This window comes from Simochromis diagramma, unplaced genomic scaffold (assembly GCF_900408965.1).
Source record: "Simochromis diagramma unplaced genomic scaffold, fSimDia1.1 OVJJ01000150.1, whole genome shotgun sequence".
Taxonomy (NCBI): Eukaryota; Metazoa; Chordata; class Actinopteri; order Cichliformes; family Cichlidae; genus Simochromis; species Simochromis diagramma.
In genome coordinates this window covers 990,912-1,011,803 of record NW_024387083.1, presented here as the reverse complement: position 1 = coordinate 1,011,803, position 20,892 = coordinate 990,912, and the positions used below count along the sequence as shown (strand labels likewise).

Here is a 20,892-nt window from a genome sequence, read left to right as displayed (position 1 = left end):
TTTTTTTTTTTTAATATATTAGAAAGATTTTAAAAAGAGTTGACTACATGAGAGAAAACATGCCAACATTTACACTGTGTCCTAGCATGACAGTTCAGCACCACCCCAACTGTCCTCTAAAATTTGCTTTTCTTTTTTCCTTATTTTTCTGTACTTTTAAAATTTGCATTTGTTAGCTGTTATAAATGCCAACACTAATATACTGGCTATTAGTTAACTGAAGCCCAACCTTGATGTTGGGGGTGAAATATTGGTCGGGCTTTACTTTTTAAACAATACTGAATTTGATGACATTCATAGAAGTAATATTTATTTTAAATTGAACTGGAATGCATTAGTTTTAAGTAGGTTTACATAATACTAGGATTTGAGAAAACAGTTTACAACATTATATTTGTTATATTACAAGGAATTCTTCCTTCCCTTATCACCCTACTGGTTGCGGCAGATGGCTGCCCCTCTCCAAATCTGCTTCTGCTTCTTCCTGTTAAAAGGGAGTTTTTCCTTCCCACTGTCACCACGTGCTTGCCCATAGGAGGTTGCATTGGGTTGCCTCTGTATTATTGTTGGGTCTTTACCTTACAGTATAAAGCACCTTGAGGTTAATAGTGTTGTGAACTGAATAGAATTGAATTAAAGGAACTTTATGGCTTCTCAGGAGCCATACTTAGTATCTCCTCAGGTGCTTTTGAGGACTTGAGTTTCATTTTGTCTGCTCAGAAATGTAATTGTACTGGCATAAAAACATGTATATACCATTGATAACACAATATGACCAGCTCTGCACTCTGTACACCATTTTACGCAGTAAGACCCAAGCATCCAAATAAAGTTACAAGCAGCAAAACAGATTCTGGAGTAGACTGAACTTTAAATGACAACATTTACCCTGTGTAGTGTTTAATTAACAAAAAGAGGCAGAAGTGAGATTAGTTACTTTGTGTCATACTTTGCATCAGCTAACCATTTCTTTTTTTGGCACAATTTCTTCAAAATAAAACTAACTTGGCGCACTTCCCTCTGTACTAATAGTGACTGACTGAATCATAAACCAGACTTTCACTGTTTTATGTTTGTATTACTTTGGTGTAATGTATCATCCCTCTTTGAACCCATGACTCAGCCACATCAGTGTCAAGACCAATTAGGGGCAGCTTCTCAGAAGGGCTTTATTCCTGAGAAAAGCAAAACTATTTCCATGTGCCTGACTCACCGGCTGCAACCGTGAGCTCCAGACACCCAGGTGGTTACTGAGCTTCCTAATCCATCCACACTTGCACAAGAGGGAGTAAGTGGCTCTGCCTCATCACCTCAGCAACTGCCACCAAGGCTCTCAGAGTACAACAGTACTATCGAGTCTGCACAAATTTTGGAAGGGAGAAAGAAAGACTAAACAAACACTCACTCCTGCAGCTCAACATCATGTTATAATGAAGAGCGCAATGTGGTGTTTTTTATTATTTCTGTTTATTTTAATGACACCAAATCTTAATTGTGCTGAAGTTTCAACTTTAAACCTCCAGCAAGGGAGTTGGTTTCTCTGCTGCTGTCGACATGTGCTATAAATACGCAGTCTAATCAAAGGAAAGATTGTTTGTGTAATCTGTACCAGCCTTGGCTTGTGTTTGGCTCACAGCTGTAATGTAGTCGTTCTCAGCACACTGTTTTCCGACTCGAATCCTAAACTAGACGAATCGTTCCCTGCGGCCTACCCATGCACATTCCTGCCACTTTTCTAACCAGGGAATTAAAAGAAAATGCATAAAAATAAAAAAAGATATCCACAGTTTCAGATGGAAGAAAAAACCCTTAAGTTGCAAAGTTGTATATTGCAAACCAGACCGGAACACCTCCAGAATTTTTTTTTTAGGGGTGGCCGTGTATGGGGGCCACTAAAAGTCTTGGGGCAGCACACTAAAAACAGAACAGTGCAGGGGCACAGCAGAGGGGAGGGTGTCTTCCTCTCTCGTACTCAAGTTTATTAAAATTGTTACCAACATAGGACAGTCTTGCCAGGGATCAGGGGCCAGCAAATTTTGGGGGGTGGCCAGTTTCCCCCTTGGTGATGCCCCTGAAACCTGATCTTGTTGGGATGAATATTAAACATATATCTAATGCTTGACTTTTTGCTTTTGTTTTTCAGTCCTCTGCGCAAAAAACCTGGTGAAGAAGGACTTCTTCCGTAAGTATCTATTGCCTTTTATTTATCTTTTCATCATAAACCTTTTAAACCTTATTTAGACTTTCATTTAACCAACAACCATGGGAATTTGGTATGAAAGTGAAAGTGGTATGAGGACACTTTGGGCTGACAGAGAGGCCACTGTTTGCAGCTATGCTAGTATTTAAACAGTTTCATTTCAACAGATTTTCTCCAAATGTTCCTAATATGCATTGTGTTTGGTAAATTTGTCTCGTATCGTAAAATGCCTTTAAAACCCTATAAGTGTAAGTTTTGTGCAACTGTTGCTTACTAGGTTCTTCAGCGTAGGTGTCAGCAAGTGTCACGTTTTGGTGTGTTTGGGTCAGGCTGTCATGGTGAATGAGCGTTTAAGACCCTCTGCTCGCTCAGGAGCTGAGCAAACATTCAGTTACGTGGAGAGTGGTGCTGCGAACATGGATACATATACAGACTTGGCTCTCGTGGTGTATTACAGTGTACTTATGTGAACATGCTGATCCAAGCTACAACTACTTTATTTGTAGATAGGAAAACATCAATCATAGAGGCCAGGCGCTTTTTGTGAAATAGTCACGAATAAGTCTGTTTTGTGCTCAGGCACAATTTTGTTTTTTTGTTGGGTTTTTTTTCATGACAGAATGGCTTTAACATGTATTTCATGTCTGCAGCTTGTATTTTGCCCAGACAAAGCAGGGATGTGTCTCATGCTCACAAGTGAGGAGTCAATCCGATTGCAGGATGGGAGAGGCTCTCTGGAGAGCAGCTAAAAGACAGGGAGTGCCACAATAGCAACCTGGCCAGTGAGCCAGCCAGTAACCGTAGCTGGTTAGCAGCAACTGAACTTTCAAAATAAGAGGACGGAAGATTTTCTGTTACTAAGTACATCACAGTTCTCTAAGACGGATACAAAATACAAGTCTCAAATCTAGTTATTGTGGGAAAGCTGCTCACCATCTGCGCTGCTATCATGCTACTCTGCTCCATGTGCTGCAGACAGTACTAGACTGATGTAAAGAGTGCAGCTGGAGCCGGTAAGCTAAGTAAACGGTGTTATGACACTATTTACAAATTCCCCTGATCTTCGTTTTCTCCCTATCAGAGAATTTTGGAGAACATATACAGCAGGGATGCCAAACATAAGGCCCGCGGGCCAGAATTTCCCCGGCAAAGACTCCAACCTGGCCCGCTGGCCGTGTTTGTAAAATGTTAATACATTTTACAGCTTGTGCTACTAATAAAGAACACCTCCACCGTCTTTCATACTACACCAAAGTAATAATCAATTAAAATAACAGCTTTTGGGTTCCCCAGTGTTTTTACAATTTAAGTCCAACGAGTTGTGTTGATAGATTTATTTAATTAAATAGAGCAGATTATATTTAGCTGCGCTTCTTTCTCTTTTATTGAGATATCGTAGGGATTAAATGTGCAGCTAAACTTACGCAGACAGAAAGTGGATTTTTACTTGTCCGGCCCACTTTAGATCAAAGTGTGCTGTATGTGGCCCCTGACAAAGAATAAGTTTGACACCCCTGATATACACCGATCAGTGATAGGCTGCTACAGGCTAGTAGCCCTGGTCCCACATTCTCAAACTGTTCTGGAGCACAAGAACTGTAATTATCATTTGCACCATTTGTACTGTGAATTAATCATTTGTTATGTAAGGTGTCCCGTGCATCCTTGCACTGCAATGTGTTAACACCAGAGGATGTCAGTTGTCATAAGAATAGAAAAAGTTTGTGGAAGTAATAAAATGGTAATCTTTAGCCTGCCTGGACTGGTCCTGCAACAGAAATCAGTGTTGTGTTGATCACTGCATGTGCATTGTCTTTGTGTCTTGTTAAACTGTTTATTCTTGTGCTGCGGTGTGCTCTTTTCTCCCCGCAGGCCTGCCTGATCCCTTTGCCAAGGTGGTCGTGGATGGTTCAGGACAATGCCACTCTACAGACACTGTGAGGAACACGCTTGACCCAAAGTGGAACCAACACTATGATCTGTGAGTCTCAGAGTCATTTTTCTTCTTCTTCATTTATTTATTTATTTATTTATAACACTGAATCATTTCTGACATCTGTTTGTAAGGATTTAAAAAGTCTTCTTTGGTTTATTTGAATACCTCCCACCGCCCCACAGACTAAATCTGATTACAAACAGCAGTTTGAGGCCATGCTTGGCTTATTGCAGTGCCTCTCAATTAGTATGTCTTTCTTTTTATAACCTTGAAGTGTGAGACTTTGCCATTAACAGGATCTAAACCGATGAAAACAGCTCTTGCATCTGGCCTCTCACTTATTTAAATACTGTGTAATGACATAACCCTTCAGTCTAAAAATGTCCCTTGGAACAGTATTTAAGGAATCAGAAAAGGAGGGCCGTCTCCAATAGTATTTTCTTCCATTGACTGAAACACGTGCATGTCTTGTTGTACCCCGATTGCCTTTTTCCCAAAGATGGAGTGTCCTGCGAAAGTAACCTGGAAAAAACAGAGACAGAGCGTGAGTGAAAATGTGAGAGTGAAAGTTTCCAGTATTGGCCCAGTGTTTATCCAAGCCGTCATGCGTAGCCAACAGCGAGAGGAAGCACGTGTCTCCGTTTGTTTGGTTGCTGGGGATACAGGACCCTCTCTCTACAAGGCCCCACGCCTGTCGCATTTGACAAGAGGGAAAAAGTCACGCGCACGTACGCACACCTCGGGGATGAATTGTTGGAGCGGAGAACACAGACTCGTGGCTCAGTGGAAACGTCTCTGCTCTAATTTGTCCCGAGAGCCTGCAGATATCGTAGACTGGAATTTATGTGAAAACGACTTGGGTTTTTCTGCACCGGTGATACGTTTACCATGACTGTATCCCGTTTTACTGTCTGTGTTTATTCTCGTGGTGAACAGCAGAAGGACCCTCAGGTGGTGTGTTGGAGGAGAGAGGTTTTAATTGACTGAGAGCAGCTTCTCTGGCTGTCTGGCTGGCTCACACTTATTAAAATAGGGCCTGCAACACCTGGTGTTCCCAAAAGAGCCTAGTGCATTAAAGCTGTTGGCAGTGACTCTTTTTTTCCATTTGTTGTATGTGAGGGTGTAGAAATGATGTGTGTGTGTGTGTGTGTGTGTGCTGGGTCTTCATTTCTTGGGCATGCTGCAGAGAGCAAACTGGCCCATGGTCTGTGACCCTTCAGCATTGTTGCAGGATGTTGCCAGCATGCCAAGAATAGTAGACGCAGTCTAGCTAGCTGCCTGGGTCGCACAATCCTTCTGCTTGCTCTCGGTTTCTAAAACAGATCCGTAACACTCATAGGATATGACTGAAATAAAGGAAGTCTAAGCTGAATAACTCCTGTTGGGGATTAGTAGAGGCAAGGATACTGTAATTATGAGTAATAAAACCGTTCGTCTGGAGGACCTTCATCGTTGTAGTAAGTGACGGGAAGTGTCTTCCTGCATTTTTGCACTCTTTTGTCATGCTGTCATATTTATTCAATTAGGAATCCATCAGATATAGTGTTATTAAATAATACATCTGCAATGTTAAGTGCCCTGTCTAGACTCAAATTTCTTTACACCCACCCGCTTATCCATTCCCCTCCCACCGTCTGAGCTGTAATTCTGTAGAAGCGACAAGTTCAAAAGAACTAATAGCTGGCTATTCCAGTTCCTCAGCTTTCCAAGGTACTACCAGTACTGTGCAAAAGTCTTGTGCCACCACTCATTTCTTTAGGTACGGTAATTTATTGAGACATGTGCAAACATACATAGTAATATAAAGGCATAAACAGAATTTGTACAATTTTGAGTGCCAATATTTGGTATGATCACTTTTATTCTGAACTCTTCCATCTTGTCATTTCTTTAATAGTCTTCAGGAATAGTCGTCTGCCTTTCTGTTTAAATGACCCCACACTGCTTCAATAATGTTGATGTCTCGGCTCTGGGGAGGCCAGTCCATGACTGATAGAAAACACCATATATAATTCTCCAGCTATGCTTTTACTACATTGGCAGTGTGTTTAAAGCCTTTGCCAGTCAGACACTTTCCTGATTGCATACATTTCTACATTCATAATTACATCAATTTTTACAAGACCCCAACATCACTGGCTCAAATGCAGCCCAAACCATGACAGAGCCTCCACCATGCTTTACAGATGTACACGCGTACTGTTCTCCTGACCACTTGTGTATATATTGACTAGACTTTGAATCAAAAATGTCAAATTTGGATTCTTCATCAGACCTGTTGCCACTGATTTTCAGTCCAGTTTTTCTGTAATTTGACATACCTCAGCCTTTTCTCCTGCTGCTTTAAGAATAGCTTCTTGTTCAACTGAGTTTTTTTACTGCAACTTTTTGTGTGTGTCAGATGTTGCTTGTCCTATTTAGCTCTATCCACTGATGTTAGGTACTACTTGACTGGCAAATGACTGACCTTGCAATATAATACATTATTAATTCTATAATAAAAATGGTGTATTCTATTACTTTGAGCTATTTCAGTTCCAAATCTGTCATAATTGCTTGTGTCCTTTTGGTCTTAAAATATCTTAAACACACATTTGCTAACAAAGGACCTTAAAAGATATCGTCTTAAAATCAGTTTTCTGTTTTGCAAGGGTTTTTTTTCCCGTTAAATCACTGGGTTAAGTGGTTTTGTTTTCGAGTCCAACTCCTGACTGTTGTTTGTTGCTTTGTTTTGGCTGGGATTTGGCTTAGTACATGTAATGCATTGAAAGAAGCCCTGAGGATAATGCTGAAAGCAGCCTCGCTGGGAAGCCTGCTTGTTTAGGTCCAGTAAAGTCTAACAAGAAATGACTTGAGAGCGATGATTGCACTTTGTGGTTAATGCTGTAACTGTTGTATCTGTAACAAGCAAGCTGTTGTGTATGATGAAATGGTTTGGGTTCCTTGGAATACTTCAATTTAAACTTTTTATATTTGTTAAATCAAAGAGGTATTTTATTACTGCCCATTATTTAAGAGTCTTTAGGAAACAGATTTATTTTTGTTGGTGTTCGTCCACAACACAAATATCTGACACTGATTCACAGGTCTGGGATTTGTTGCATTTGTATCTCTGATTATGAATTTTTCATTTTGGTGTGTATTTTTTCTTAAACCTAAAATAAAACCAAAGATTCGTCTACTTAATGAAAGGTGTATTAAAAAAGCACATCTGGCTCTTTAAATCTGCTGCTTTTCCTTTAATGCCAGTTTTCCCATGTGTGTGTGTGTGTGTGTGTGTGTGTGTGTGTGTGTGTGTGTGTGTGTGTGTGCCTATGACTGTATGAAAAATCTTAGCCAGACTAATGAATTTTATTACAAGGATCCAGATGACTTTGGTTTGGTTATAATACTTCCCTCCCGTCATGTCTGTCTGACATAGTAGCGCTCTCTCTCACATCGCACCCCAGACAGGCATTTGGCACTGACTCAAAATGTCCAGACGTCTTACTCACAGCCTCATTGTTTCATATCCCTTTTGGTAAGCAGCATGATAATTACAGTGGGATGCAGTTCTCCGAATTGTACAGACGATTAGTTTTAGACCGAAGGAGGGAGCCCACCCGAGCAGATGTGCCGCAACAGGTTCACATGCTGAGATTTTATCACACTGAGGCCTGACACACGAGGAGGCAGACACGATAAGGAAATGATTCCACTTATTTAGACGCGTCTCTCATTGCCAGCACATCTGTAACTCTGTGTGTGCCTGATCATGTCCTTTACTTGCATAGTGGTCAAACCAGTTAATCTTTTAAAGAGAAAATTATGCCCATTTCCAGCTCCCTTTTAAAAAAAAAAATAATAATAATAATTCATGGAGTCTACTGGCCTATCCCAATTATTTTTCCCAGTTCCCCCCATTCCCACTCCCTCAAATGCATCTTATTTCTGATTGGTTGCCCCTTGCTGACAGAAGATTTGACCCACCGAGTGGGAGGGGCTTTTGTACCTATAACCTGAGCTCAGTGCCTGTGGTGGTGATGATGATGATTATCTCTCTTTGAAATCAGACAACAGAGCCAGGATGATAAAAAGTAAAAAGACTGTTGAAATGGAGCATTTAAAGCAGTTTGAAGCCTGAGCTTTCTGGCTCTCAGGAGTTTGCACTCAAGCTGACCTCATTATTTGAAAGCTTGACCAACAATAATATTGGTGTAACAATGTACACCAGTCAGGTACAATGTTATGACCATTGAATAAGATTGTGTTGGTCCTCCTTTAGCTGCCAAAAAAACAGACCTACCCATCGAAGCATGGACTCAACTCAACTCCTGAAGGTGTGCTGTGGTATCTGGCACCAAGATGTTGGCAACAGATCCTTTAAGTCCTGCAAATTTTGAGGTGCTGCCTCCATGGATTGGACTTGTTTGTTCAGAACATCCTAGAGATGCTCAATTGGAACGAGATCTGGAGAATTTGGAGGCCAAGTCAACCCTTAAAATTGCTATTGCTTTCCTCAAACCACTCCTGAACCATTCGTACTTTTTGGCCTGGTCCATTATCCTGCTGAAAGAGGCCACGGACATGAGGAAATACGGTTTCCATGAAAGGGTGTTCATGTTCATGAAGCAATTTGGGTAAATGGTACGTGTCAAACTAACAGCCACCTGGAGGACTCGAGGTTTCCCAGCAGAACATCGCTTTCCATAGGTCATCCTGGTCTCAAGTGTTCCCCAGGTAACCAATGCCCACAAATACCCAGCCATCCAGGCCGCCTTCTCTCATCGCTCCAGTTCTGATGCTCACATACCCATTGTTGGTGCTTATGGTCGTGGGAAGGGGTCAGCATGGACACCCTGACTGGTCTGCAGCTATGCAGAACCATACACAACAAACTCCATCTAGATGGAGATAAAGAGAGATAATCATTGTTACTCACTTCACCTGTCAGTGCTCATTTTCTGTCTTACAAACAACAATCAGGCATAACATTGTAAGGAAAACTATAATAGGACCTTGTAATGTTCTCAGTACTTGCAGTACAGCCGTAGCAATCGCTGTCAGTCATAACACGGGCTAGTTTTTACGCTAAGTTTGTGTAGTGTTTACCTACAAAAACTTGTATACCTATACCTGTTATTATTTCCCTCTTTACTCTCAGTCTCGTGACACCATTCAGTTAGCTTGAAATAACAAATAGTATCACAGTGAGACTAAAGCTGTTTTTTTTACACAGGAACTACAAAAGATGTCAGAAGAATTGGGTCAGGACATTGTCTGACGTTTTCTTTTGTAGATGTAGCCCACAGCTGGAGATCATTTACATCAGCCATGAGCCGCCTGAACGAGGCAGAACACAGGACAGCCAATCGACAACCGCGAATTCACCTGCAGCTTTTTTTCACATCGCCACAGATCGGTGCAGTCGGGCATCACAAAGCCTTTGTACTGGAGCTGCATTTACACTTGCAACTCCTTCCACTGCTGTCTAGAAAAGCTCATGTCTAAAACAACCGTAGACCATCAACCTCTGAAAAACAGGAGCCTCTATGATGTTTAATAGGGTGATATCCCCTCAGAGCTGCTAGCGCTGCTGCAGAGTCGGTCTTGCTGTGTGATATTTCATCCTATAATTATTGACTTGTCATTTAAATTTTTTTTTCATCCTCTTTAAGTGCAATCATTAACCATCTTCAACCGAGATTACAGTGGGTTTTAACATTATGTCGAGGGCTTACTGTACAGCTACTGCACTTCTTACCTCATCATAAACTCATAAAGTCAAAATAGTTTACTTTGAGGCAAACAGCCTTCAAATTATATAACTAATGTTACGGCCTTCCATGTTTGGCAGAGCAGTTAATGACTGTTTATACCCAATCATAATTTCAGTGCTGCTAGTTTGATCAAAGAAGGTCATTTGTACTTTTCATATATTGAGGAAAATGGTTTTCTTAAAATGTCTTGTGTGTAAATTGTATAAGCCAAAAGAAAACTCGATGTCAGCCCAAGTTTAAAAATCCATTTTGTAGCAAAACGTAGGGCTTTTTTCATTTCCCCTGCACGCTGGGAGAGTATTTAAAATGACGACAGATCAGGGGGCATTTTACAGTTAAAGTGGTTTTGTTGCTGTGGTGTCATCGCAGGAGTACCGTGGCCTTCTGTCCCACTTTTATTGAGGATGGCTGGTGATAAATGATTCAGAGAATCCCACTCCACTTGTGGTGCTTCGTCTTCTTCTCAGGCACAGAGGATCAGAAAATCCCTCTGAACTTGCTCACCTACCTCTTCCACATCCATGTGTGCCGACTCCGCCTCGCTTTGTAGTCCTTGACAAGGAGTTTTAGTAGTAACCTCCGTGACGTGGGTGTGTCTTTGCTGTAGTGCCGGGGAAATCCTCAGGGAAATTTCTATTACCTTTCACCAGATGTCTGTTTGTTGAGCAGTAAAAGAGAGTTTCTATGGCACATCTCATTAAATACGTGTACCTATTATATCTCCTTTTCTCTTTCCCAACAGATACATTGGAAAATCAGATTCCATCACCATCAGCGTGTGGAATCACAAGAAGATCCATAAGAAGCAAGGAGCTGGCTTCCTGGGCTGTGTCCGCCTTCTGTCCAATGCTATCAACCGCCTTAAAGACACAGGCTGTAAGTGCCAATGATGCTTTAATGTATCTGCCGCACATTATGATGTTTAATTTTCCCTTTTTTTCCTAAACCCTCTTTAACAGTGTAGCTCTCTGTGGATTAACAATATATTTGGCATTTTGTGTCAGCACAAGTAGCAAAGTGATGTACTTTAATGCGTATAGATTTCTGCATCCAGGTTAAGATTGTCTTGTAATATTCAAATCTCCAGCCCAACCTTATACCTCTGAAAAGCTTGTACAAACATGACAAATGACAGCTGCTGGTTATAGGTTATACTTCATTATCATTATGAACATTATGACCAGATGGATCTTTTTAAAATTTTGCCAACTGGCCTCGTACTTTTGGCCCCAAAAAAGCAAGTAATTATATTAATTGTTGAAATTAGCAGCTCTAAGTCTGCGTTCATGGATCTCTGTGGGAAAAGGATGGACTGCACTGTTTCTTGTCTAATGTGCGTCGGGATCTCGTACGTCAGTAGTCGGAGAATGGATTGAGAAATTGACAGGCAGATCATGGAGTGTCTTCAGCGATGTGGAGAGATGGGAGCCTCAAGCTGTGGGTAGTGACCTAAAAAAATAAGATCACAGATATAAGCGGTGAAAATGAGTTTCCTCCAAAGAGTTGGTGAGGGATGAGGCGTGGAGCTCAGTCCTTCAGAAGAGACTTAAAGTACATCTCTTCTGCAATGAGCCAGATGAGGTGGGTAGAATGCCTCACAGATTCTTCCTGGGTCAGGTGAAGTGTGCATGTCCAATTGGTGGGGGGGACCTGAGGGCAGACTAGAACAGACTGAAGAAAATCTGTCTCCGGCTTGGCTTAAGGCCGCCTCAGGGGAGAGGGTGGTCAGTGTAGCTCTGCTGAGACTTTGATTAAAGGAGCATTAAATTCCCAGGAATTAAAGAAATGTAAAATATTTTGGAGCATAGTTAATAGGATGCTTCCTAATAGTTGTCGGTTGATTATTACGAAATGTATATTTGACATATTAAAATAATTCTGATTCAGATAATGAAGGTCCTGAAGACTAAATGTGGTAATAGGATATGAATACAGGTTAAAACATGAGTCCTCTCCAGGTTGTTGTGAAAATTGATAATAAACATGCTAAAATACTGCTGCATTGTACTTTTCCTTGACATCCAGTTGCTTAATACATACAGAGACACTGTCAGGCTCCTACTTAATATATTGCATTAAATTATAATGCATGTGGAACAGGATATCCGCAATCTTTGTTTTTTCAGACATTTTCTTTAACGGGACTTCCTTAAAATTGAGATTTAAAGAACTCTTGCTCTCCTCACACTTAAAAGAGGGCTTTTCCTTCCAAACTGACTGTTAATATGTTCATTGCATTAATTAGCAGCTGCTAGGATTAGCCTGTGCTTTGCTAATGAGACAGAGGGCCTTAATCTCAATGAAAACAAGTATGAAATCACAAACTTTAAAGATGATCTATTACAGTTTTCCTTATACTTGTCACACATGTGTAGTGTGACAAATGCTAAAGGCTCAGTTTCAGACTGTTTTTTGTGCTCGTGGCTCTGTATGATTTAGTTAAGAGCAGATATTCCTAATATGGTCATCTCAGTCACAGGGCTCCACCCACATGCTGTTCAAAGCTTTTGTTTGCGAGGGGTAGCCAATCGGAAGAAAGCTGGCAGAGGAGGCCAACCTCAACAGCAGGCTGATGTGAGGTTTATTTTATCTGGATCTTGTACTTTAAAATATGTCTGGATCACCTCAGGGTTTTTTTTTCTATTAGCTCTTTATGTGTTATTTGATTTACTCGGTTTATTACAATCTGCTGGAGAAGATGACAGCAGTTAAATTGTCATTTACGGCCATCAGACCTCCACAGCTCACTGAAGCTGGACTATCTGTCCACACCGCTGCTGCCAGAGCTACGCGACTGCAACTTAGAGTGGCTCCATTTAGTGCCCTGTCTCACTCGCTAAGCCTGACAGAGGCCAGACCGGGGTGTGAGAGGGGTCAGCACTCTGCCCCTGCCAGAACAGGAAGAGCCATTTAACATCACCCAGCAATTACGGTAAAAATGTCTCATGTCAGAAGCTAACTGGATAAATGAGACGAAGGTCTTAGTTAATGGCTCCCTATATAAAAGCCCTGCCAGATTGTTGTAGCTTCAGCAAAAGCGGTCTGGAGTGAGTCTGAGCCAGTACCTGCTCCATGGGCCTGCGGTCTTGTAGGCAGAACCGTGAAAGAATCCCACCAGTTTTCCTAGAAGCTCCTGACATTGTTGTTTTCCTGGAGGGACACAGGAAACCTGAACCTTGTGCCACAGCTGTGAGTGGTTTGCCTCCCGCTTTTCCCCTCGCTGTCTCTCTCCCTCTCTCTCTCTCTCCTGGCCTTCTCCTCACCCCTCGGGTTTCTCCTCGAGTCTCCTCTGTAGACTGGGAACATGCGCGCGCACACACACACACACACACGCACACACACACACACACACACACGCCATTGTGACTAACCTCGCTCTATCTCCGTCTGCCGATCTAGACAACCGGTCATTTCACGCAGACATGCATAATTGTGCAGCTATTTAAGTGTAAGCATAGATATGTAGTGTTGTGGTCTCTCCCCTTGTGTGCGTTTGTCATTCTTTTGTCTGTGTGTGTGCTTTTACCAGCACTTGCCATTCAGTCCCCTCCACAAGCCTTACCGAGGGCACAGAGTACAACTTTTGTGTATAATTGTAGAGCGTCTCGGGTTGACTGTAACATTTATACATAATTGCAACGTTTATGTTTCATGTCCTCTTGTATATGACTGTGCAAGTATTTACATGTATACACTTTCATCCAACCTCAGCACGAGTACATTTTCTGTTTTGTCAGTGGCTGCTGACCTCCGGCCAGCCTCGTAACGCTTCGACCGTTGCCAGTTTTGGTCCCTGTTTAGTCTAGACACACATCCTGAGCTGATCTGCATGACACCCAGACAACAGAGAGCAGATAGTGGCATTTCTCATGTCTGCAGGCAACTTCTTTTTTCCTTTCTCTCTTTTCCGCCTGATCTCTCTCCGTTTCTCACTCACTCTCAAATTCCGCAGACTTTAAGAAGTTCAGACAAAGAGTTTCCAGACTTTGGCAGAAGTTCATGTCCACGCTAAGGCTGAGCGGAATAGTGCAGGCTTTGTACTGAAATTTGTCAAATGTTTGACCCCAGCATTTGAACTGAAGCCCGCTCTGTACCGATGCTCAGTGAGTTTTTGTTTTTTACTGCCAGTGGCTGTTCCACGGAGCAGACCATCTGTTCCAGGGCACAGCCAAGCTGTGGTCTGCAGACAGAAGAATGAGAGACAGATAATGACGGAGACTCTGAGTGATGTAAATGATACAGAGCAGTGGGAATTATCCAAAGTGTGCGGGGAGACGAATACATCCCAACACACGCTAGTTTACATGTCTTTCTGAAGTTGATGAATCCTTTTTTTCTTTTGTTCTTTTTACTCCTCCTTTCATCTCTATTCTCATTTCCTGTCTGTCTGATTGGCTTCTTCCTCTCCTCTTTGCCTCTCTCACTCTCTCCTGAACAGATCAGAGACTAGACTTGAACAAACTGAGTCCCAACGACAGCGACACAGTCAGGGGCCAGATAGTGGGTGAGTACGGTTTTGTGTGCCCGCTGTAAAACTATCCGGTGGTACTTTATAACTTCCTTTGACAGAGGTTGTAGAAGAATCGCAGTGTTCTGTTTTGCTTCTCACGTGTATAAACAGCTCAAAATGAATGCGACCTGCCAAATGTTGCTTGAAAATCTGCTTCTTTTGTCACACACAAAATACATCACTGAAGCTCAGATTTACCACGTGCTCCCTGCAGAAGTTTAAAAACAAAAAGATCTGGAAGGAAATGCGTTTTTGTTTAACCAGACCCTTCAGCATACCTCTGATTTAAAAAAAAAAAAAAAAAAAACCTTTTCCCTGCTTCTAATAAAGACACAAAGTTCCATTTTGTGCATGGATAAAATATCTGTGCCTACGCTGTGAGCTGCAGTCTAGTAACACGTGTGTGTGTGTGTGTGTGTGTGTGTGTGTGTGTGTGTGTGTGTGTGTGTGTGTGCGTGCGCATCTGTCTGCCATGTGTTGCTGTAGTGAGCCTGCAGTCGAGGGACCGGATAGGCACAGGAGGTCCTGTGGTGGACTGCAGTCGGCTGTTTGACAATGATCTTCCAGATGGGTGAGTGAGTCGGGGAACTCTCTTGTCTTCTCGGAAGAGATATTATTTTTGAAATTCATATAAGAATACGATATCTGCATGTAGTGAAAGGGGGCAGCGCGTCTACTAGATGCTTCTGTGTCTGCTTAACCGTGTGCTGTGTCTGTGTACGTTTCTGCTGCCAGCTGGGAGGAGAGGAGGACCGCGTCTGGGCGCATCCAGTACTTGAACCACATCACACGCACCACACAGTGGGAGAGGCCTACCAGGTGAGTACACTCTGCAGCCTCTGCAGAATCTCAAAGCCAGACCTCTTAAATCAAACAGCAGCAGGCTGATGGAAATCCACATCACTGACCTCAGTGCTCCCAAACTGGGGAGCTCTGGAGAAAAATTGAGTGGGCTCCTTGAAGGGGGGAAAAAAAAACAAAAAAAAGGTGTCAGACAAATTGCTTCAGACAGTGGCGTTAAATGATATGGAGGAGCTGAGAAGAGCAGAAATGAAGGCATCTCTTTTTTTCCTCTGCCTTTTCTTCTTAGGTTCTTTTTTTTTTTTTTAATGTCTCAAGCAACCTCTTTTGTATTTATTACTCGATTCTGACGTCAGCCAAACTCTTCTGTTAATTATTGAGCTCCTCCTACCTGCCTTTTTGCCCTCTCAGGCCGGCATCGGAGTACTCCAGCCCCGGCCGTCCTCTAAGCTGCATTGTGGACGAGAACACGCCTATTAGCACGAACGGCGCCACGCCCACCACAGTGTTACCGCCGAGCAACGGCGACCAGCGGGCGCAGGAGAGACGGGTCCGTTCACAGAGGCACCGCAACTACATGAGCAGAACCCATCTGCACACGCACCCTGACCTTCCCGAGGGATACGGTTAGTATTTGTGAACATGCGCACAGCCTGGTGAAAAGACTAAAAATGTCACATTTACATGCTTTTTGCAGGTTGTGCACCGTTCTGAGTAAGTGATTGCAGAAGATTGACAAACTGTCCTCATTTGCTGCAAATGCACTGAAAGAATTCCTATACGAGTCATGGCTTCCCATAATGCACGGGGCATTTCTTCTTCACTGTTTATTCGTCACTCTGAACGTAATCATTAGTTGTGATTCATCTCTGGCTCTCTTCCACAGTTTGTTTCTAGTCCTTTCTTCTTCCCCTCACCCCCAACCGGTCTAAGCAGATAGCTGCCCCTCCCTAAGCCTGGTCCTTCTGGAGGTTTCTTCCTCTAAAAAGGGAGTGTTTCCTTCCCACTGTCGCCAAGCCATTGCTCATAGGGCATCTTCTGATTGTTGTTTCTGTTTTCTTTTCTGAATTTTTTATATCTTTTATCACTTATAATAAAATCATTCTTACTGGTGGCAAGAGTGATAAACTCCTACTCCTCCTGACAGACAAACAGGTTATTAACTAATCTGACTAATCAGTTCAGTTCTTTTGAAATGGTGAAGTCGAACTTGAGTTCTCTGAAAAGATTGGAAGACTATCTTTTAAAAAAAAAGTGATATAATTCAGTGCACTGTGCTAATAGTTCTGCACTTGACCCAGATTTTCTAATCTTAATGCAGATAAATCTCCAGCGAAAGCCGCCTCCACAACGAATAGTGCCATCATTCTACTGCTGTTGTGTTAATTGCTTGGCCCTCCTCCCTGCTCAACGCTGAGCCCAGCTAATCTGCGTCCTCATTCAGTCGGCCGCTGCTCACATGACTCTGCAGTTCGACACAAGGAGCCTGAAATACTGGCTCCGTTTTAGACCATCTAATTGAATTGATCTAACTGTTAAAAGCTGGCTGCAGACACAGTCTTCCCCCCTCTGTTCCCCTGATTTTTTTGTTTTTTTGGAAGCAGACAATCAAACGCATTCATATAAAAGCAAACACACACAGGCTGTGTTTCCCTGCACAGCTCAAGGGAATTTTGTTTATCCTCACAGTAACATCATCTGCAGGATTTGGGAGCCAGAGCCATAGAAGCGTATCACAGCTTTGCCCTCAGTCCCTCAGATTAGGAGGCTCCAAGCATTGCTATGCTTGGTCCTCTACCTCCTGTGCTCCCCATCTCTGTACCTCTTTCTCTTAATCGAGTTAACATGAGTGCCAGAAGAAGCAACCTCGGCTGGACCGAAAACAAGTAAAGATTATGATGTTTAGGCATCAATTCATTCAATTTTTTCTGATAACACCAAAAGCTGCTGATTCAGAGAGTGACCTTTCATTTGCACATACAGCCAGTGTAACAAGACCGTGAGAAAGCCTCCTGTACTTGCTTAGCATGTCTGAATAAAGCTCTAAGGATCCTGTGGCTTAATTAAAGGAGCAGCTAGAGCGAGGGGGGTTCATTGTACAGCCTGCAGGACAGAACAGACCTGCCAAAAAGATCCAATCTGGCCTATTTAGATGACTTTCCAGGGGGAGGGTGTATTTATTTATTGATTGATTTTTAAATTGGATCTATGAATTGACTTTACAATGTTGTTTCTTTGAGATTAGGCTTGAACCGGCCCATAAACTGAAACCGCACTTGGAGCTAGACAGATCCAGCAATATAAGTACGTCCTCACTCTGCCCTTACTTTGTTAATTCTTTGGGGTTTCACGTAAAACCTGTCAGCAGCTTTTTGGTTCCCGCATGAGCCAAGAGATGTCTGCCCGCGCCTCAAGCGTGCAGCGCGCTCATCGGCTAAGTGGTGGGTTTGTAAGGTCGTGTGTACGTGCGTATTAAAGTAGGCTAGCACAGCCAAAGGGATGCCAGCGAAGAGCTCTCTCTTGGCAAGCAGCTCCATGGAAATATATGTCATGCCATGATGAATGAGCTCACCAACTAAAGAGTCAGACATCCCCCCCCTCCAGTCTCTCCAGTGTTCATCTCCCTGTCTCTCACCTCACCCCCTCCCTGCCGCCACTTTCAGGCTGCCTTTTGGGATCTCCACTGACTCGAGCAGTTTTTTAAACTCCATCTGTCTATCACGCTCGAATGCAGACGGGGGTCGCCCAGTGGCATACAAACTCAACTCTGTTTTTTCAAATTTGTCTGGATGATTTGATGCACATTTAATTGCCTAATCTAAGTGTTCAAGCTAACATATAATGAACGATTAATTGTATGTTTTTGTCTTACTACAGAGCAAAGGACAACACAGCAAGGACAAGTTTACTTCCTCCACACTCAGACAGGTGTCAGCACGTGGCACGATCCCAGGGTACCCAGGTATATTCTTCACAGGACGTCCAAATGCATACACATAACACTAGTTTAAAGCCAAAAATGCTTCTAGAATAAATGTAGTCAAACCTGTTGCTTGGCTCCAGTTTTCATGGTATGCTGCTAGAATCAAAAGTTTCAGGTCACTGCACACAGACTGTCTGTGGTAGACAATTGGCTATTTTAATTGGGGGGAATGGGGAAGACACTTATCATTTATCCTTCTTTCTTATACTTCACGGTCCCCCTGACAGAATCCATAGCTCGTGTTATTCCCGGTCGCCTTGCAGTGCGCCGTAAACCTGGAGCTGATTATGAGCCTAACATGCTGTGAGAAGACCCATGTCACGGGGCTCTGAGAGCAATTCGGTCCTCTGGCATGAGTACCGAAAGGCCCGAACCACATGGCCAACAGCACACAGGTCTCACTCAGTCATACCAGAGGCTGTTGAGTAACACCCGCTGAGGCATGTGCATCTTATTGATTACCGTATTCTGAAAGAATGCACAATCTCTAAAATGTGTAGAAACAGACTTCAGTGCGCTCGCTCAATAAATCACGACTGATCACTTCTGTCTTGCATCCAATGAGATTATGAGTGATAGAGGATGTTTTTATTGGTCTAGATAGGAGCCTGTCAGGAGCCACAGCTTGTGAGGCTCTGGTCACTTTGGCTTCAAATCTTAAAAACTGAAAGGTTAGCGCCAGCGTAGCTGCAATTTCTGAACGTCTTGGTCTCCCTGGAGTCCAGCTGAAAGGCTGAAGGGCAGCTGTAAATAGTTTTAGATGGGAGGAAGAAGAAAAACAGAATAAAAGTGATTTCTCAGACATTCAGAATCCCGCTGTCTGCTTTAATTCTTTTCAGTGCTTAGTGCTTTCACGTGTTTCATACAGTGGGGCAAAAAAGTATTTAGTCAGCCACCGATTGTGCAAGTTCCCCCACTTAAAATGATGACAGAGGTCAGTAATTTGCACCAGAGGTACACTTCAACTGTGAGAGACAGAATGTGGGGGAAAAAAAATCCATGAATTCACATGGTAGGATTTGTAAAGAATTTATTCGTAAATTAGGGTGGAAAATAAGTATTTGGTCACCTCAAACAAGGAAAATCTCTGGCTCTCACAGACCTGTAACGTCTTCTGTAAGAAGCTTTTCTGTCCCCCACTCGTTACCTGTATGAATGGCACCTGTTTGAACTCATCATCTGTATAAAAGACACCTGTCCACAGCCTCAAACAGTCAGACTCCAAACGCCGCCATGGCCAAGACCAAAGAGCTTTCGAAGGACACCAGGAAAAGTATTGTAGACCTGCACCAGACTGGGAAGAGTGAATCTACAATAGGCAAGCAGCTTGGTGTGAAAAAATCAACTGTGGGAGCAATCATCAGAAAATGGAAGACATACAAGACCACTGATAATCTCCCTCGATCTGGGGCTCCACGCAAGATCTCATCCCGTGGGGTCAAAATGATCATGAGAACGGTGAGCAAAGATCCCAGAACCACACGGGGGGACCTGGTGAATGACCTGCAGAGAGCTGGGACCAAAGTAACAAAGGTCACCATCAGTAACACACTACAACGGCAGGGAATCAAATCCCGCAGTGCCAGACGTGTTCCGCTGCTGAAGCCAGTGCATGTCCAGGCCCGTCTGAAGTTTGCCAGAGAGCACATGGATGATACAGCAGAGGATTGGGAGAATGTCATGTGGTCAGATGAAACCAAAGTAGAACTTTTTGGTATAAACTCAACTCGTCGTGTTTGGAGGAAGAAGAATACTGAGTTGCATCCCAAGAACACCATACCTACTGTGAAGCATGGGGGTGGAAACATCATGCTATGGGGCTGTGTTTCTGCCAAGGGGACAGGACGACTGATCCGTGTTAAGGACAGAATGAATGGGGCCATGTATCGTGAGATTTTGAGCCAAAACCTCCTTCCATCAGTGAGAACTTTGAAGATGAAACGAGGCTGGGTCTTCCAACATGACGATGATCCAAAACACACTGCCCGGGCAACAAAGGAGTCCGTAAGAAGCATTTGAAAGTCCTGGAGTGGCCTAGCCAGTCTCCAGACCTCAACCCCATAGAAAATCTGTGGCGGGAGTTGAAAGTCCGTGTTGCTCGGCGACAGCCCCAAAACATCACTGCTCTCGAGAAGATCTGCATGGAGGAATGGGCCAAAATACCAGCTACTGTGTGTGCAAACCTGGTAAAGACCTATAGTAAACGTTTGACCTCTGTTATTGACAACAAAGGTTATGTTACAAAGTATTGAGTTGTATTTTTGTTATTGACCAAATACTTATTTTCCACCCTGGTTTACGAATAAATTCTTTACAAATCCTACCATGTGGATTCATGGATTTTTTTTTCACATTCTGTCTCTCACAGTTGAAGTGTACCTCTGGTGCAAATTACTGACCTCTGTCATCATTTTAGGTGGGGGAACTTGCACAATCGGTGGCTGACTAAATACTTTTTTGCCCCACTGTATCTACCCTACATTAAATGTGCGCTTTCTAACTCTTTGTTTGCTGTTTTCGTACACCTCAGAGATCTGAGTAATGTAAACTGTGAGGAACTGGGTCCTCTACCTCCGGGATGGGAAATACGGAACACGGCAACCGGGAGAGTGTACTTCGTCGATCATAACAACCGAACCACACAGTTCACAGACCCGCGCCTCTCCGCTAACCTGCATCTAGTCCTAAAGTAAGCATGGGACA

The 20,892-nt window shown here is 43.0% G+C and overlaps 1 protein-coding gene across 2 annotated transcripts in view; it reads left to right on the top strand.

Annotated features, from left to right (window-relative positions):
- The window catches only part of smurf2 (SMAD specific E3 ubiquitin protein ligase 2), a 54,178-nt gene that overhangs the window by 20,758 nt on the left and 12,528 nt on the right, over positions 1 to 20,892 (top strand). For both annotated transcript variants that reach the window (XM_040046023.1, XM_040046022.1), the window contains 9 exons: positions 2,144 to 2,182; positions 4,073 to 4,181; positions 10,638 to 10,771; positions 14,334 to 14,399; positions 14,892 to 14,976; positions 15,141 to 15,224; positions 15,618 to 15,832; positions 18,084 to 18,168; positions 20,720 to 20,878. In XM_040046023.1, coding sequence (XP_039901957.1) covers positions 2,144 to 2,182; positions 4,073 to 4,181; positions 10,638 to 10,771; positions 14,334 to 14,399; positions 14,892 to 14,976; positions 15,141 to 15,224; positions 15,618 to 15,832; positions 18,084 to 18,168; positions 20,720 to 20,878 — 976 coding nt within the window. The remainder of the gene's footprint in view (positions 1 to 2,143; positions 2,183 to 4,072; positions 4,182 to 10,637; positions 10,772 to 14,333; positions 14,400 to 14,891; positions 14,977 to 15,140; positions 15,225 to 15,617; positions 15,833 to 18,083; positions 18,169 to 20,719; positions 20,879 to 20,892) is intronic.